This window comes from Saccostrea cucullata, unplaced genomic scaffold (genome assembly GCF_032062105.1).
Source record: "Saccostrea cucullata isolate Sc308-1 unplaced genomic scaffold, CSIRO_AGI_Scuc_v1 ctg1749, whole genome shotgun sequence".
In the NCBI taxonomy this organism is placed as follows: Eukaryota; Metazoa; Mollusca; class Bivalvia; order Ostreida; family Ostreidae; genus Saccostrea; species Saccostrea cuccullata.
Window position 1 is genome coordinate 178,241 of NW_026924109.1, and position 16,673 is coordinate 194,913.

Genomic DNA, 16,673 nt, shown 5'->3' on the forward strand with positions numbered 1-16,673 from the left:
TATGATTGACCAGAGAATTTTAACAAAACAGTCTTTTGAAGACGTATACCCCCATTTTTGGAATATCATTTTTTTCAATTATTCAATGTAAAATTTTTAAATAATAAAAATTAAATGGATGATATAGGCTCTAAATCAATAAAAATAGATCTCAGGTTAGTTTGCTTAAAAGAAAATTAAAAAGATTTAGGTCTATAAAAGCAATTAAGAATTTTGTGTCTTGATATGTACTAAATGACATATAGGTCTTATGGACAGAATGCAAAGTGTTAATTTCCAAAAATAATGTATATAATATGCTTCATATGCACAATAACACTATAGTAAACAAATATTTACTTGATAAATCATTCTCAATCACCCAAAAAGATTTATATACATAGAAAAGTGAAAGTCATAATTTTATATTGATGTGTAAAATTAGAACCGGATCCGTAAAAGTGTGGGCCTGCCTTAATCAAATTACTTTGACTTTTTCTTCAATTAAATAACAATTAAATTACAGGCTTTCTAAGACATGTAATTAATTAAATTACAATAACTTTAATTAATTAAATTACAAATTACATTTTTTTATTTATTTTTTTTTTTTGAAATATTTTATAATCATATGAATATTCAGAACCGGGATCATTCACTTGTATATAAGCGCAGCCTCTGCATAAACAATACAAGAAATATTAATTATGTTATATGGGCATTTTGTATCTTTGTAGTTTAAATCATTACTTTTATGTTCAAAACAGCAAAGAACTATTCAAGATCAGTTTGATGCAACTGTCTCCACACAAAACCTACATATACACAAATTGCAAGGGTATTTTAATAGAGTAAAATAAGTCACAACTATAACCTCTCAAATTAAATATTTCTTTTTAAGGTAACCTTAACATCCTAAATTGCTATTCATTTGGTTAGAACATTTTTACTTCATAAATAATACTTGTACAGAACATAACTTTTTCAGATACAAAATTCATTCATAAAATTCTGTTTAGATGTTAAAATAATTATCAAATTGAAAGTTTTTCTTTTCTCAAACTACCGGTGGATTTTTAATTGAAATAATTATCTTCATGCATTGGCTTTGTCATCATAACCCATACCACTTTCAGGGGTTGATTTGCTTTGCTTGCAATTTACAGCTGTGACCTGGAGGGCAATTATCTCTTAATACCAATAAGAGAGAACCTCATAAATGACACAAACATTCCTTTTTTTTCTTGACACACACATTCTTATTCTACATTGATCAAACAACAGAGATTAAAATATATTGAATTATGTGTGTTTCATAGCTGAATAGACCTAAGAATGGTGGTGCAAAATTCAGATAAACATAAAACAAAAGAATTCAAATTTTATACAATGATTAGAAAGAAACTACATTATAATTATAAAATAAATTGTCTTCTGTATAATTGAAGGACTGAGGATATGTCTTGCAATAAAATAAAAGATAGTATAATGGGGAGGTCGTGGTGACAATATATCATGCATGTGTATTATATAAAGTAATTGAATGTACTTGAAAAAGTAATTGAAATTACATGGCATTTTTTCAGTGTAATTAATTAAATTACAATTACAAGTAATTGGAAAAATGTTCAATTAAAAATAACATTCAATTACTTCAAAAAATGTAATTAATTACAGTCAATTACAATTACTTTTTTCAATTACCCCATCCCTGCTGTATACAGTATTGTATTTGCGAACTATTCTGTATCTAAAATACAGCACGGTCGAAAAATAAGTCTGATTCAATTTAGCAAAAGCACCTACAAATGGTTTCCTATCATAAATTTTGGAGAAATACCCGGTATTTTCCTGAGAATGTAAAATGTCAAAATTTCTCAATCACTTTTTAAAAACTTATTCCATACAGAATCTACACGTGATTTCGATCCAAACTAAAAGGAAAATTCACAATAACGGAAAAAATCTTCTACAAGTAAAATCGATCCAAACGAAACGGAAAATTTGTAATAACGGAAAACATCCACTCTCCTCGTGCAAAATCATTCAAGTCCATTTTTTCCCGCGTTTTTATTTTTTAAAATCCTTCTAGCTGATGACAGCTACACGTCTCTTTCACTTCGTTTTTATTGTTGCAATTCAATTTGAAAATAAAAATCCTTGACATCAAAGTCCATCAAAGAATTTTCTGTATAAATCCTGTTTTTGTAAATCTAGTTAAACCGGAATTTTATTTAAGACCCCTGAAATATATTATGACCAATTTCCATCTACAAAAGATCACTACAACGACGGTTAAATCATCCACCTTATCCATTAAGATTGATTATCACTCGATTACGTCTACCCCGTTAAATTGTCAAAACTAATCTGACCGAATTTTACGTTTTGCGTGGAAAAATATATACTGCGGTTGCGTACTCCCCGTCGGGGCCTCATCTACCGAACTCTGGCGGAATTTTGGATGCTGCTTAGTTATATTTTTATTTGTTTATTCACCAATCAAGGGCCCTCTGGGGGCATATACAATTAAGAGACAAACAATATTATCATTATTATAACAATGCAAAATTGACATGATCCTCACTTGTAAAAGTTCTCAGATTTGAAATACTGATATACAGGGTAGTTCACAATGAAATATTAGCATTACATATAATATAATAATAATAAAATATGAAGAAAAAAAATAATAATAATAAAATACCAAGCTCCTTTATACTACAATGACCAGGCGGATAATAGCAAACAAGTACATGTAATCAAATTATTATTAATAATAATCATATTATTACGGTGGGCGGAGCTCTTTTTGATTGATCCTGTCACAAATCATTTAGAGAACTCGACAGGTTCTGTATCGTAGATACAAATTTGGGGATGGAGACTCGTGCTGCGCACTCGTTCACCCCAAAATTTGTATGTACGATATAGAACCCGTTTCGTTCTCTAAATAATACTTAAAATAACACTGATTTTTCCAAATTAAATTAAGTACAGCTCCGTAAAAAAATCATACAAAATAGGCATATAGGTGATATATGAAGGTTCTCAGAATTTCATGATTTTCTACTCATAGATTTCTCTCACACTATGAACCATGAATGCAAAAAAGAAATGTTTTGGTTCATGGTTACTATGGAAACGAGAGTAAAGGAAATTTTCTTAGCAAACAGCCAATTTTTAGCTTTGATAAACAAAAAAATATCTTAGTTTTCGAGCACTAATTAAATGTAACTACTAAAGGAATTTCTTTTTTATTGCTTTTATTCTCAAGAATAACATCTTAAGTGCTTTCACAATTAAAGACATAGAAATATAATTTAAGATATTTGTATGATAGATATGGGTATATATACATGTTTTACCTTTTTTGCTGACTCGGCATTTTCACTGATTTTGGAATTATTCAATGTCGAATTACTCAAATGATGGACCTGATACAGACATCGTGTGTACATAATATAAAAGCAGAGGATATTTTCTTTTAGAATTTGAATTCCGAAGCGTATAATTTTTCCTATTCGTTGCCTAGCAACAAAAATGGATGTTTTTATGAATAAAAAAGAGAAAAAATGTAAAATCCTGAACTCATAAATCACATAACTTCTTAACTTTAAATACTTTGAATAAATTAAAAAATGAATTACAATTTTTGAAACTTTTCTACAAATTAGGGACCATTTTACAATTTCATATCTCCATGGTAACAGCAATTTCTACATAGCAACACATCATAGAATGTTATTTTTAGCACGTCCATGTATAATTGTTAAAGATTCTTCAATCCGTTTTTATTTAACTTTAATCAGGCAGATGTAAAAATGCAATTAGCATCTTATAATTTTCTTTTTAACCCATGGCAACGTTTTTGAGCACATAACAAACAATATAATCTATGAAGAGTTGATAGTCATACTCTGTTTCGCACTTCAACAGTTTTTGGTATACAGAATCAAGATTACGTGACATTCATTATTGACATATAAAATGATTGCTGGTAGAAAATATGTATTAATATACATGTATACATTCTGCAAACAAGTCTTAAAAAATTAATCTTAGAATATATCATTACATTTTTGTCTCTCCTTTTTCATGCCGAGTTCATTCATGTTTCTAAAAGAAAAGAAAAACGAGCATACACGCACGGATTTACAAGTTTTGAAAAAAAAATGTTAATGAACTTTGTTAATCGGCATTTTATGAAAGAAATGAATTCAATATTTTTATTAAAATATTTAATAACCAAAATGTTGTGTAAATATGCTTCATTAGAACGATGATAAAAGATAAAGTCAAAAACCTGGAAAGTGCCTGTTAAATGATCATATTTCATCGTGATTTTTTTGTTGCCATTGCTAACGAAACATTAAAAGAGAGATTGCAATCTAAGATATATTGATCCAACATATATGTATATGATTTTAAACAATAAACCTTTTAAAATTATTCATTTTAACTATTCATTTTAATTGTCAAAGACATTTAAGAGCTGGTTCTGAGGCATTTAAAATTAATAGATGATGTTATGGATTAAAAAATCCCGCTTCAATTTAACATTTTCAGTATGCTTGCATGGTTGAAAAATATTTACAGTTAAAAATCATAGCTTATAAAAACAAAGTGATTTTATAGCTAGTTGTAAGGGGGTCAGCATTTCTACTTAAGTCGTAGGTCTTTTAAAGATCATTTTGTTTGTTGTTTATCTCATTGACCTCCCCTTTCCAACTTCCACCACTTTTTAAAATTTCATTCCTAATTTAGATTAAAAAAGAAGTTTTATAAAATAAGTTTATCCATAAAAAAAAGATATGGACCGGATACGAATTCTGAAGTTTTTCTTTCAGTGACCTTACACTTGCCAAAAGGAACTTGGGTCAAGGTCTTGACACACCCTACGATCATAAACAATATTTTTTTCAAGTACTAGATTCAAGTTTATCCGTAAGAAAAATATGGATTGGACACAAATTTCAAACATTTTCTGTCAGTGACCTTGAACTTGCAAAAATAACCTTGGGTCAAGGAAATGACACACCCTTAGGTCATACCAATCTTTATTTAAAATGGGAACTCACCAAGTTTATCCGTAAGAAAGATATGGACCGAACCTATATGGTACAATGAATCTTACATCACTGAATTCACGGGAGGGGGCTTCCTCTAACATTTCGATACTTTTTTTCTTTCAAATGCCTGAATTTGCATAGTTTAGTTTGACCTTCCGGTAACAAAAGGGGTGGGGGCTTCCAATCAAAACTTACATATCAAAAATACAGCAAAAGATAATTCTCAGAAAAAGTGAGTCTCCCTCCCACCGCATACTGCCGGGACAATTCAGACAATTCTCTTAATTCATTAAAATTTCTCAATAATATATTCTTGTCATGTTTATGCATACTCCTTTTTGTGATTTTTTATGCACATGTTTAAAAGTTAGTTTCTTAAAAAGATGATCCAAAAATGGCATAGCTAAAGTTTGCTGGAATTTTCAGATGAAATCAAAGTGAAACCTTGCATGTAACTTTTGGGTGGTTGGTACCCAGGGCCAAGGTTTTGAAGTTACGTGAAGGAAAGGAAATACGCAAAACTCTATCTAGCGAGCAGAAAGGGCAGATATTGATCTACTTATTTCATTCAAAATATTAGATCTAAAAATATCTATAATAATACAGAAAATCAAAATCTCTCTCTCTCTCTCTCTCTCTCTCTCTCTCTCTCTCTCTCTCTCATTTTCTGCAAATTGAAGGGGACGTTTCACCCCCCCTCTGGATCCGCCAATGAAAGCATGTAAAATCCACCACATGCAAAGGCGGATCTTGTAAACCCCCCCCCCCCTTGATTTTTTTTTTTTAAATTTTGTTTGTATTATCCTATAATCAAGGAAACACCTGTTTTGTTAGAATTCCTCACTGAAAAACTGCTGCGGGCTTCAGTGCAGCCCTTACCCCCCCCCCCCCTCCCATGCCTTCTACTGTGCCCCCATAATGAAAATCCTGAAATTAAACGAATTACATTTATAACGAATTAGATTCCAATCCATGGCACTTTAATGTTTTACTGTCTATAGAAAAGTTTGAATTTCTTTCCTCAAGAATAACAAAGCCATGATTATTATTAGTAATATTAATTCAGAAGCATCCTAAGTGCAGATTCAAGTTTGTTCAAATAATGGCTTAGGGTGGTGATCACAATAGACGATAAAACGTGTAAAAAAAAATTTGTAAAGCTATGATTAGGTGAAAAAATGAGGAAGCATCTTCAATTAGTCAAATAATTCAAGGCCACTATCTTATTTCAAGTTTTCAATACCAAACTTTGAAGATCTGACTTTTTTAAATTCACTACTACATTACCCTTATTTGGCTATACTACAACAAAAAGTGAGTTATGTTCAAGACACGATGTACATGTAGTTACGATATCGACATAACTTTTCCCCTGCTTTCACTGAAAGTGGGGGTATCAATATCGGTCTGTCTAGCTGGCCGTCCGTCTGTCTGTTTTTCTTTTTGTCTGTAACACTTTCCTTTCCCCGCGATATCTCGAGCACCCTTTTGGATTTCACAATGAAATTTTACATATGACCTAGAGGAGATCCCTACTGATTTTGAGGTCAAAGGTCAAACACCAAGGTCATAATTTTATAACTTTTGTAATTTTCAATACTCTCATTTCCGCACGATATCTCGAGAAACCTTAAGTTTTGCATTGACATTTTATACCACAACTCCATAATGTTCTTAGGAAGACCCCTATTTGTTATACATTGAACATTGACAGAAGGAAAACTCATTAAAACAAAAAGTATTCTAATATACACACAATAATAGAGACAATTCAAATATTATAGCTAGGATCAATATCCTATCTTTTTTTTTTTTTTTTTTTTTTTTTTTTTGCTTCAGTACATACATTTAATAATTCTGAATATCTAGGAGGGGGCTTTGTGGCAACACACTTTGAAAAAATTACGCACTTTTTTTTTCAAAGTGCGATAACATTGGGACAAAATCAACACACTTTGAACTTGTATTTTTCAGTTACGTTTGTAAGTTTTATATGCGTAAAACAAGTAAAGATTTCAGCAACTTTTATCCATATCCAAGAACGTTTTAAAATATTTTTATGTTTTCAAGCCCAATTTCAAAAAAAAAAAACATCATCTACTCTTTTATAAAAAGAGCTGAAATTAAGCATAATTAACTATTTCACATTGATATTAAAATTATTATTCGATTATCATTGAAATCCTTTGCATTCAACAAAGATTTTAAAGCCAAACTGACAATTGTATTGAATTATATGGGTGCAAAATGTAGGCGGGAATAGTGAGTTAGCATACATATTTCTTAATAAAACTTGCCGCAATGTAGTGTTTTATAAAAAAAACATAAATGTCTAAGAGAGAGGGTACAGTATAATCAAGGATTAATGTTAAAATGTACAATTTTATAAGCAACGACAAGATGACTGACATCCATGTTGTGACGAACTCAGCACAGGTTTTACGATTTAAAATAAAATTTAGCAAATGGAAAGTTACAGTCAAAATTATTTAAACACATGAATATGCCCTCATTACCAGCCACAAAAGAATTTGACCCCTTTCTGCGGTGCAGAGGATGTTCTATCCAATTTTTACCCTTGCGATTTGGATATCTTTGGAATGAAACACAAGTCGGCTGAACATGCCTTTCAGTACATTAAGGCAGTAAGATGCGGTGACCCAGATTCGGCCAATATCATCAAAGATGCCGATGATGCCCTTACCGCTCTACGCTTAGGCAAAAAAATAAAATCTAACGAGCAGTGGGATTATACCAAAGAGGCAGTGATGGAGGAGATCTTGGAAAATAAATGTGTCCAGGTCCCTGTTTTCCGCGATAAGTTGTGTACTTCAAAGCAATCGACAGTATTCGTTGAAGCAACATACAACAACGAATGGGGCTCAGGGCTTGACCGTGATGGTACATGCAACACCAAACCCGAACAGTGGCCAGGAAAAAATATTCTTGGTGTCCTGATGATAAAAATCGCAAGAAAAGTTCGAAAGCGAAAGCTGAGTGATTCAGCAAAAAACGAAAGAAAACAAAAACAAAAAGATCATTCGAAACAAAAAACAATACCGCAAATGCTTAATAATCTGAGAGAAATGTCCGACAGTGATGAACCTAGCACGGAGAGTTGTGATGATGATACGTGTAAGTAACTGTATTATCTCCGGTCAGACTGATGCAGCATTTCATGAACTTCGGTATGTGCTCAGTTATATCTATTTACAGACAATTTTGGCATACTTTAAAAATGCTGTAATGAATTGGTATGTTCTATTTTTACTTGTTAAGTGATAAGACCTAATTTATCCCCCCTCCCTTTTTATAACATTATTACACATTTATATCAACCATACAAATGAACAATTTAAGTTTACTTTCGGTGAATGTAAGAGGTCTTAATTCGCCGGAAAAAAAGCAAAAATCTTTACATGGTTAGAAGAGTGTAAAATAGATATTATACTTTTACAAGAAACTCATTTTGTTGAAAAACATGTAGAAAACTATAATAGAAAATGGAATGGGAAAATAGTTCATGCTTTTTCAGATTCTCCTTTTAGTAGAGGAGTTTCTATTCTTTTTAGACAAGAATGTAATGTAGATATTTTAAATGCCCATAAGTCTAATGATGGTAGGAAAATACTTGTTAATGTAAAAATAGACGATGACTCATTTACAATTATTAACGTTTACGCACCTAATAAAGAGTCAGATAGATTAGCCTTCTTAACAATTCTTAATTCATATATTTCTTCGTTTTCTGCGCAAAATAGTACAATCATAATAGGAGGTGATTTTAATTGCAATTTTGATAAAGAAAATGATAAATCCAATAAAAAATTAAATAAACTATTAAATAAATTCGACTTAGTCGACGTATGGCTTAATAAAAATTCTAATATCAACGGTAAAAAATATCATTGTCAGACGAATTCCTGGTACTCACAATAATGGTTAAGTGACCACAGATATCTTAAATGTACTTTAAATCTTAGTAAATTAGATAGAGGTGCAGGTTACTGGAAATTGAATGTATCTCACCTTGACAATGATGATTACAAACATGGTATAGAGGAAATATTTAACAATATTGATGAAACGCTAGATCCAATTTTAAAATGGGAAACGTTTAAAATAAGTGTACGTGATTATTCTATTAAATACGCGAAACAATCCAAACATAATATAAATATAAAGTAAAATTACTTGAGGAAAAAATCGATAAAATTGAATGTTTGCCTAGTCTAGAAATTGATATGAATGAAAAGCGAAAACTAGAGAAAGAATTAGATGCAATGTATGATGAAATTGCTAAAGGAGCTCAAATAAGATCAAAAGCGCAATGGATAAGCGAAGGAGAGCGAAATACTAGTTTCTTTCTAGGTTTGGAAAAGAAACATCAAACGAATAATACAATAACTGAATTAAAAAAGAATAATAAAACCATTGCAAGTAATAGTGAAATTTTACAAGAAATGTGTCTTTTTTACGAAAACTTATATACAAGCAAATCTGTTGATGGTAACAATATTTCTTCATATCTACAAGACATTGAATGTCCAAAACTCAGTGATCGCGATAGAAAGTTTTGTGACACATTTCCAACATTTGATGAATGCTCTGATGTGGTATACAATTTAAAAAGTAACAAATCTCCCGGATTAGATGGATTACCAGGGGAATTTTATAAATGTTTTTGGAATAAGATTGGTCCTCTCTTTTACGATGTAATATTAACTATATTTGAAAAAGACGAATTACCATATTCTCAGCGATTGGCACTTATCACTCTTTTATTTAAAAAGGGCGACAAGAATAATCTTAAAAACTATAGACCATTGAGTTTAACAAATACCGATTACAAGATTATAGCTTTTGTTCTAGCCAAAAAATTACAAAGCGTCATAGATAAATTAATTAGTAATGAACAATCAGCATATATCAAAGGTCGTTACATAGGTATTAATGCAAGATTGATTTTAGACATTTATGAATATTGCATGGATAATGAAAAAGACGGAATATTACTATTTTTAGATTTTGAAAAAGCTTTTGATTCAGTCGAGTGGAATTTTCTTTTTCAAGTTCTAAAAAAATTTAACTTCGGTGATAATTTTCTTCAATGGATCCAAATTCTATATAATAAACCAATATTCAGAATTAAAAATAATGGTTGGATTTCTAAAACATGTAGCATGAATAGAGGTATCAGAAAAGGATGTCCTATTTCAGCTCTATTGTATCTATTTGTGGCAGAAATACTGGCCTTAAAAATTAAAAATAACAATGAAATACAGGGTATTAATGTTTTAAACATGAAAAGGGATATTAAAAATATTCAGCATGCAGACGATATCACATTGGCTTTAAAAGATATATCTTCTTTGAATGTTGCAGTTAAGACTGTTAATGATTTTTGTAAACACGCTGGTTCAAAGGTCAATATAAGCAAAACACAATGTATATTATTGGGCAGTCTAAAAGATAAATACACTAACATAGACGGCATACATGTAACAAATGATGCTGTTTGATGTTTAGGTATACACATTGGCCATAATAAAATTCAATGTTATGAATTGAACTGGCTAAAGACTTTTCAAAACATGGAAAAACTCTTTGAATCGTGGAAAAAAAGAAAATTGACTATTTTTGGGAAATCATGTGTCGTTAACTCTTTAGCTACGTCAAAACTTATATACATGGGTTCAATATTACCAATGCCCGATCCCGAACATATTCGACAAATTAAGAGAAACATATTTAACTTCATATGGAATAAGCGCGATAGAATTAAAAGAGATACTGTGATCGGAAAACAAGAAGATGGAGGTATAGGTGTGATAGATATTGAATTGAAATTCAAGGCCTTAAAGGCGGCATGGGCTAGATACTTGATAGACAAAAAGTGTATAATAGGCGAAATAATAAGAGGATATTTAAATAGTCTTAATATTGATATCAACTATCTATTATCATTATCGGAGACAAAATCACCAGACTTTAAAATCATTTCAAACATGTCGGTTTTTTATAAAGAAGTATTTTGCAGTTTTAATGATTGTAAAAGATACATCGATGAAACTAAATTGTCTAATGTAAGTTTTGCTCAGCAACCAATATGGAATAATAATATGTTTAAATATGAAAACAAAACAATATGTTACAAAAATTGGATCAAAAGTGGGATAACACATGTTAAAGACCTTTTTAATAAAAATGGAAAATTTAAAACTCTACAAGAATTGTCCGATGATTTAAAACAAAAATCAAATTGGATGTGTGAATACAAAATATTAAAAACAGCGATCTATAAAAAATCTTTAAGATTCAATATGACTTGCTGTGCATACATACAGAATATAGGGGAGCGTTATTTTGATTTTGTAAATGGTGTATATTGTATTGAAGATAAAAAATGTAATTTTTTTTACGATAATTTACTCTGTAAGAAATTTAAAGCCCCAAGCCATCAATTAATGTATAAAAAATTATTTTCTGTTGCTCAAGAGAGTTGGAAGGATATATATAGAAATAAGGTTAAAGACATCTATGACAAAAGAATATGTGAATTTAACTATAAATTGTTGAATAATATATTGTGTTGTAACAGTTTTCTTTTTAAATGCAAATATAGAACTTCTGCTTTATGTAATATGTGTGATGAAATTGAAGATATTAAACATTTACTTTTTGATTGTGATCATGTTCATATACTATGGAAAAATCTGAGTTCTGTGTTAAATTTTGATGTACAGTGGAAACATGTCGTCCTAGGTTTTTATTTTGAACGGAATTCCAAAATACAATTTTTAAATACTTTTCTTTCTTTTTTAGCATACAAGATATATAAATTTAAAATGTTTTGTAGAGTTCAGAACAAAACTGAAACAGAAGATTTGTTATATTCCTATGTAAAAACAAATATTATAAACAATATGAACATTTTACTGAATTCAACAAAAACTCACATGTATAAAAATAAGATGGTGACATTTGTAGAAATGCTTTAACTAAATATATGTTACTCTATTTTTTTGTTATACTAACTATCCTGGCCCGGGTTAGTTAGGAATTGTAAACGGGTTTGCATATTAATGATTAATAAAATTATTAAAATTTAAAAAAAAAAAAAAAAAAAAAAAGAAAAACAACATGAATATTTACATTCGTTTCCATGGCAACATTTTTGGTTTGGGTTTTAAAGACTTGATTGCATAATTTATAAATTTACGTGTATCTTCAAATTCTTTTGGCAATCATTTTAAATACCCAATTTTCCGTGAAATTGATTGTGTATACCAAAACTGTTGAAATGCTTTCAACTTTTCATACATTATATATTGGTTGTTATGTGCTAAAAAGCGTTGCCATGGATTATAAGAATTAAAGTAAAAAACTTTTATAAGATGCTAATTGCATTTTTACATCTGCCTGATTAAATTTTTACAAAATGGATTGAAGAATCTTTAACAATTGTACATGGACGTGCTGAAAATATCATTCTATGATGTGTTGCTATGGAGAAATTACTGTTACCATGGAGAGATGAAATTGTAAAATGGTTCCTAATTTGAAGAAAAGATTCAAAATTCTTATTCATTTCAAAGTTTATTCAAAGTATTGAAAGATAAGAAGTAATGTGATTTATGACTTCAGGATTTTTCACTTTTCTCTTTTTTATTATAAGAATATCCATTTTTGTTGCTAGGCAACGAATAGAAATTTCAAAAAATTATACGCTTCGAATTCAAATTCTAAAAGAAAAAATCCTCTGCTTTTATATTATATACACACGATGTGTGTATCAGGTCCATCATTTGAGTAATTCGATATGAATAATTCCAAAATCAGTGAAAATGCTGAGTCAGCAAAAAAGGTAAAACATGTATATATACCCATATCTATCATACAAATATCTTAAATTATATTTCTATGTCTTTTATTGTGAAAGCACTTATGGAGCGACTTCATTTGGAACTATTGTACAAACTATAGTTACTCGCGTAACATATGAACAGGTTTTTTATCAACAAAAGTGACATCACTTCAACTTTGACCTTTATCCGTGATGAACACACGTAGGACCCTTATACTCCTGTGGTAAGCGAAGATCAAATATGGCGGAAACAGTAGACACGTGAGTGCAGAGAAGTTGATTTTAATTGTTTTCAGGCTTTGTGCAATGATTTTGATTAAGTTTTCTAGTGTTTTCGTATTTTACATGCCGTCACTTTTATTTTGCATGATTTTAAAAAACTAATATGTTTTACGGTGTGACCGTTGGGGCGAGCGCAGTTGTACCATCAAAAACACTTGAGATCAGCCACTTCGAACGTCAAGCCGCGCGAGACATCTCGACTAGCTGTGACGTCATACGACGTCACGAAGCTCGTCGGAGCTTACGGAGACAGCCGAGCCACTCTCCCATGCAGAGTTGTCGTCGATGGTAGAGAGTGAATGTATGAGCCGATGGTAGAGAGTGCAGCCGAGCGTCTGTTTGAAACTATAGAACTAGTGCAATTTGGGTCGAAAAACATTGCAGAGTTATTTCTTGTTTCTTTGAAAGATTTCTACAAACTGAAAGCCTGATATATACATTACGTTATTATTTATTTATTTATTCGGCAATATTCGCGCAAAGGACATTGGGTAGTGCAGGAATTCTGGGAATGTTGCAAAGAGAAATTTTTTTGGCTGACGTATGTACAGATTTCAATCCGAATTTCCTCTGTTCTTACACGTTAGTCTATTGAGCTCGCTTCGCGACGCTCGCTGCGCTCGCTATAATGCGTTATAGGTCGCTAAAAATGTATGGATCTGAATTTTTCTGATCCATGTAGAGAAACTAGTTATCGGTGCCTCTAAAATTGAAATCTGGATGCGCGAGCAAGGAGGGGAAGATGGGGGTGGGGGTGGGGGGTAACAGACGATGACAAAACTGTAAATAAAGGTCATCACTGTGTGACAAACTGAAATACTTGAGCCCCTAAACATTTCACATGTAGCGTATGCACTTTTGTTTTTAAGCTAAGCTTTCACAATTTTATAGCTTATATTGCATTACCTTTATTTGAAATCAACTTACATGTAAGTTAAATTCAGACATATCACTATCAGATTTAGTCAACGGTCAGCTGGTCAGCACTTGTATGTTATCATAATCAAAATTATTTTTTTATATAGAATAATAGAATAAATTTAATGAGACAACCTCACAACAATTTGAAAAATATTTAGAAATATAATTTTAAAAATAATCACAGGTTTCCAATTTCCAAATTGCTAGCATGTTATTGTGTCATTTTAAAAGAAGATATTTTATTTTCTGTTCACTGTTTTCTACCTAAATCTGGTTTAGTACTTAATTATAATGCTCTGTTTTAATTTAGAGTTCAAATCACAGTGAGGAGGAGGAACACAGGACAGGAATGTACTTGTGTTATGTCCAAGGATCTTGCAACATTTTTGAAGGATCCCAAAGGAGGTAGGTATAATATTTTTCAGTACAGGAGAGTGGTATGAGAGTGGTATGACAAAAAGATTTCATATATTATAAATGCTTAATTTTTTATTCCTATTAACTGAAATCTCTTAGGTTTTTAACAGAAATAAACTGATTTCTCCCTTCATGGTTGTCACTCATGTTTACCATCTGGTAAAAATGTTTTAAGAAGTAGTCTGGAATCTGTAGCGTTTACCACTTTACATTGTATTTATGTAATTTATTGTTTTTATTATTCAGATCCAGACACTAAGGAATCTATTTACAAACTTATGTTTGATTCTCCATCTGAGTCGCCTTCTGAATCACCTGCCTCAGCTGCATTGCATCCTGAATCAGTGGCTACAAATACACAGAACTTTGAATCACCTGCCATGAACATGCAAAAACCTGAGTCAGATCCTGAATCACCTACTGCAAATGCACAATTACCGCCTGCTAATTCATTGCCAAAGACAGTTCCTATGGAAGATGGTGATCAAAAGGTACATTTTGGCCTTAATTATAATTTGGATGACGGAGACAAAATTCTGAACTGTTATTCCCCCAAACTCTTACAGATATATTATTCTGAATCATCTGAATCTGGGTCTTTTCCATCGTCATGCTTGGCCTCAACAAGATGTTTTACCTCATCTTTATTCACTCCATCTTCTCCTTATCTGTATACAGAAAATAACATGATTCAAGTGGGCCCTAAAACATTTCTGACCCCAGAAGAGTTTCAATCAAATATTAATTTGAAATTAAAAGACTTCAATAGCTATGGAAAGAAGAACAAGAGAAAAAATAGGAAGAAATCTAAATGTTGTAAGCTTATATATATATCATATACATGTATTGCTAAATATTTAATTAAGGCACGTTTATTTTTTTAACAGTTAAAAGTAGAAAAAGTAATGACAGGTGGTTGAGAAAGTGATTTCTTTACTGCAGATGGCTAATTAGACACATTATAAATTAATTAGCTGTGTATTTTGTTCAATAAATAAACTTTTACATCTTTACTTTGACTTTAAATATTGTATAGTCTACATAGCCATCAGAGCAGATTCATTACAAGTACCCTGTTAAATGCACCATAGTTTATATGAAATGCTCTTTCTAAAAGTGTACCTGATATTACATTTATAGAAAATTTAATTCACAAAGAACTCTTTTCAGGTTCACATATGGGACGAAAGTGAAGAAAGGCAACTAATTTTCCAACGAACCAATATGGATGAAGCCTTCCATAAAAACAAAAATCATGACACGTTATGGAATAAAATTTCTGAAAACATGAATGCTGAAGGAATCAAGGTTTCTAAGCTCCAAATCCTGAATAAATTTAGAAATATGAAAAAAAAATACAAAGAAACTATCGACTTAAATAAGCAAACTGGAAATGAAAGAATTGAATATAAGTACCAAAAAGAATTCGATAATTTATTTGGCAACAAACCATCAACCAAAGCAACAGTATCGTTTGACAGTGGTGCAAGTGTTGCAAAGCAAGAGAAAGAGATACCGATAACTGATAAGAAAACAACTGATAAAAAATCAACTCACCCAAAGAAAAGGTCAGCAGAAATGATTTATACTAAAATGGAAACTATGCATAAAGAAATGAGGGAACAGATGCAAAGGCACCAGGAAGAAAAGCTGCAACGCTTTGATAGACTTCTTGATATTTTCGAGAAATCTGTTGATAAAAAGTAAACTTTAAAGTGTCCCAAAATTGCCTACATACATGTATTAGGCTCAATTTAATTTCAGAAACCTCTGATTACCTGCCTTCTTTTTTGTTGTATTTTTACAAGTAGTAAAGGAATATTTTGAATTCATAAACTTTTATGTTACAGATAAACAACCTTTTTCTGTTGATACATAGTTACATGTATTAAACGTGTATTGAACTACAGTTTTAATGTACAGTTGTGTGATTTACCCAAAATATGACAATCATATATTTTTTTTGTCTGTAAATCAGAAAATGAAATTGTTTGTTTTTTTGTTATTTTTGTTGCTCAGATTTTAATTTTGTTAAGTTTGTTGTTCTGAAGAAAGATATTCAATGAAAAAAAACAGTTAAATTAGCTCGCCTTTTTTATTCTGAACTTAAACAATGATGGTTTTAAATTTGTGCA

The 16,673-nt window shown here is 30.8% G+C and overlaps 1 protein-coding gene and 1 pseudogene across 1 annotated transcript; both read left to right on the forward strand.

Annotated features, from left to right (window-relative positions):
• Positions 1 to 7,558: 7,558 nt before the first annotated feature.
• On the forward strand, positions 7,559 to 8,416 carry LOC134265749 (uncharacterized; the record flags this gene model as incomplete). Its single annotated transcript, XM_062747970.1, has 1 exon — positions 7,559 to 8,416. A coding segment is annotated over one exon (636 nt), but the record flags the coding sequence as incomplete, so codon positions are not given.
• A 4,636-nt stretch (positions 8,417 to 13,052) lies between these two features.
• Positions 13,053 to 16,533, forward strand: LOC134265747 (uncharacterized; annotated as a pseudogene).
• Positions 16,534 to 16,673: the final 140 nt, after the last annotated feature.